Source organism: Gavialis gangeticus, unplaced genomic scaffold, assembly GCF_001723915.1.
Source record: "Gavialis gangeticus isolate Ggan-Ray unplaced genomic scaffold, GavGan_comp1, whole genome shotgun sequence".
NCBI lineage: Eukaryota > Metazoa > Chordata > Crocodylia > Gavialidae > Gavialis > Gavialis gangeticus.
The window spans coordinates 49514004-49517223 of record NW_017728994.1 but is presented as its reverse complement, the minus strand read 5'-3'; the positions used below and the strand labels follow the sequence as shown (position 1 = coordinate 49517223).

General features: G+C 55.2%; 1 protein-coding gene across 1 annotated transcript in view; it reads right to left on the bottom strand.

Moving 5' to 3' along the window:
* Nucleotides 1-2469, bottom strand: part of LOC109287189 (VPS10 domain-containing receptor SorCS3) — a 541768-nt gene extending 539299 nt beyond the window's left edge. Inside the window, exon 1 of the mRNA XM_019502155.1 lies at nt 2411-2469. Coding sequence (XP_019357700.1) covers nt 2411-2469 — 59 coding nt within the window. The remainder of the gene's footprint in view (nt 1-2410) is intronic.
* Between the last annotated feature and the right edge of the window lie 751 nt (nt 2470-3220).

Sequence of the window (3220 nt, the reverse complement as noted above, 5' to 3'; positions counted from 1 at the left end):
GGTGCTGCGGGGAGAGGGGGAGCGTGTGTGCGCGTGCAAGGCACCCCCGCAGGGAGATCCCTGAGTCTCCCCCCCCCCACCGCGTGCGCGTGTGCGCGCGTGTCGCCGCTCCTGCCCCCTGTGCGCGCACAGCACTTACCTACGCCAGGACCGCGGGGTTTCTGTCGCTGCGCGAGTCCCCCAACAGCTAGAGGAGCCTCTCGTCCTAGTGCGCGTGTGGCGGGGGGGCGAAGTGGGGCTTCTCCTCACGAGGCCCGGAGGGACAGCCAGGAGTATTTCTCCCGGGTGACCGCGGCCAACCCCCCTCCGCCGCCGGGCCAATCCTCGTGGTAACACGCATCCCCGCCGGAGCAGGGCGCTGCCCCCCGTGGCTCCAGGGCACAGGGGGGCGATCTCCCTGCACACTTGGGTGGCTGTGCGGGTGAGGGGGGTGCTGTACTGTGCACACGCAGAGAAATCCGTGTGCAAGCCCGCTATGCATCTTGCCCCCCCTCCCCGAGAAAGCAGGGCAGTCGCTAATACTTAGCTTATTGGCAGGTTCTGCCAGGAGAGTGTGTGTTTGTATGTGTACACACACACACACCCAGCTGCACCCCTGCCCCTTGGGGCTCTGCCCTGGCCCTGCCTAGGACACAGGGGGTGCATCTGGGGGCGGGATCCTGAGGCCCCGGCTGCCCAGGAGGGCCTCCCGTGTCCCCACCGCGGGCAGGAGCAGCAAAGTGCACACTCCAAGGCTGCCCTGCACTGCTGCTTTGTGCCCCTTGCACCGCAGGGCACTGCTGGAGGGGTGTGTCCCACAGGTAGGTTTGGGGGACGCAGGCTCAAGTGCCAGGTGCCTCTCTGCCCATCCAGGCTCCCCTTGTGACACAACAGCTGTGCAATATATATAAGTGCAGAGACACGACTGCTTGGATCCATGTGGGATCTAGGGGATGGCTGGGGAGTAGTGGGGAGACGGAGGGGCAAACCCAAGCCAGCCCTGCCCAAAGCATGTTACTTCTGGGGCGGATGCTGATCCGGCGCAGAGCCCAACACCCAAAGGAAAAGGGAGTCTGTGCTCCCTTCAGGCTCTGGCATTTGATGCGTGTGGGAGCAGGGAGCTGAAGTGACAGGTGCCTGCGCCAGAACTGCTACATAAACACACGCATGCAACTGTTACACAGGCGATTACACTGCTCTGCCATCCACACATGCACGCAGAGAGACGGCAGCACCTAAAGGAGGGGATGCCCTCGCTGGGATCCTGGCAACGAAACCGCATCAGGGGGTGGCGGGGGTTTAAAACCAAAAAAAGAAAAAGAAAGCAAGCAATCAATCATTTGCAAATGCAGAGCCGGCAGCCTGGCACTGGGGGCTGCGAGAGTTTCTCTGGGTGGAGATGGAGCGAGAGGAATACACACACACTCCCTCCCCTTTACACACACGCACACACACTGCCATGCCCATAAATGGGATGCATCATGCTGCACATCAATCATCCACTCACCGACTCAAGAGTAAGACACAATTAATGGTGCAGACTTCTCTGGGCCGGGTGCATCTTCCTCTCTACCTCCGAAGGGGTCTGCACTCCCCGAACAGCCCCTGTTGTCACCTACGTCTCTCTGACAAGCTTTGTACCCATGGGGGGCCCAACCTTTTAGGCAGGCTCTCCCCGAGTGCCACTCCAGTTCCCTTCCCTATCTGTTCCTTGGCTTTCTACTCCCTGTCCTGTACCACCCGCCCCCCCCCACACCTGTTCTGCTGCTCTTCTTTCTGCTCTACCCCAGCCCCACTGTGCTGCCTGCTTCCTCCCCAGTCTGCCACTTCTGGCACCCATGTCACCCTGTTTTATACAAACCCTGCTGAGAAGCCACCCTGGGTTAGCTGCAACTATCAGAGCCCCATCAACTCCTCACCCTGCTTGAGCATCCCCTATGAGCATCCTCTTGAGAGTTTGGTGGGCTGTCTTATGGATGTGTTCGGCAAACAACCCCTCTCACCTACCAGATTTCATTTGGCGAGGAGCCGAGCTGTAGCTTTTCTGCTCTCTGCCTTGGTGCCGACCTTCCCGAACAGGAGGAAAAGGCATCAGACCCTAGTGTTGGGAGTCAAAGAGAGCAAGAGTCAGACTGAGGCACAGGTTTTAGCTGAAGAGACCTTTGTTTGCAAGGCTTCTAATAAAAAAGTTGAAGATGTTTATAGAAATGGGGTGGAACATGGATTTAAGAGCCACGGACATTGTTAGCATGGATCTCCCCCTTCCACATAGAGCAGCTACACTTTTTGTCTTGCAGTAAAGTTACTTTTAATAGAAACTACAGCTTGTAAACAGGAGGGCAGGCTCCAGAGCTCAGGGGTTCATTTTTCAATTACCCAGACCCCACAATGACAGATAGACGATCGTGAGAGCTCCGCTTCTGCTCGGTACGAATGGGCCAGATTTTCCACATAAAGCAGCCTGAAAGTCATATTTGTAGTGCGCGACATGTACCCTCTATCGCTGCGAAAGCCTATACATGGCATGCTCTAGGGGGGACCCTGTGACTATACAGAACCTCATTAAAAACCATTGTTTTGTCAACCCCTCAGCCCTCTTAAATCCCACGTGAAGTGTGAACAAAGCCAGGAGACGTCCCAGAAAAGAGGTATCCCATTGCCCTCTGCTGGATGGATGAGTATCTGCTGACCTGTGTCCGGCTCTGTACTACTGACAGGTAGCGCAGAGCCTCGTTTCGTTCAAATGGCAAGGGACCCGTGTTTCCGGGCAAGAGAAACTGGATTATTTCAAATCTGCTGCTACTGCGAAACACCGAGTGGCACAGTGTATCGCCGAGTGGTTGGACAGCCACAGAGTTGTGATAATCTGTTTCCAAGAACAGACACGGAACGATCTTACACGATATCCATTACAGTCCGATTTAATCCTTGGCCTAATCCATTGCAATCTGTTTTAATCCCTAACCAGCTGCAAATACCCATTCAAAGAAGCAGAAGTTGGTGTTGTAGTCTGTTACATGGCGGTGTTTTTTAATTGATCACTTAGCAATGGAAGGCAACCATATGCTGTAGCAATAGATGTCGTAACAGATTTCTAAGTAAGCAAATGTTCCAGAAGGCAAATTAAAGCACAAATGGAGGATAGTCTATAAAACATGGGATCTGGGTTCGAGTAAGGAAATCCAGAAATTGGGCGGGAGAGGGGGAAAGGAAAGGGCAGTTTTCACAATGCTTCCTCAGC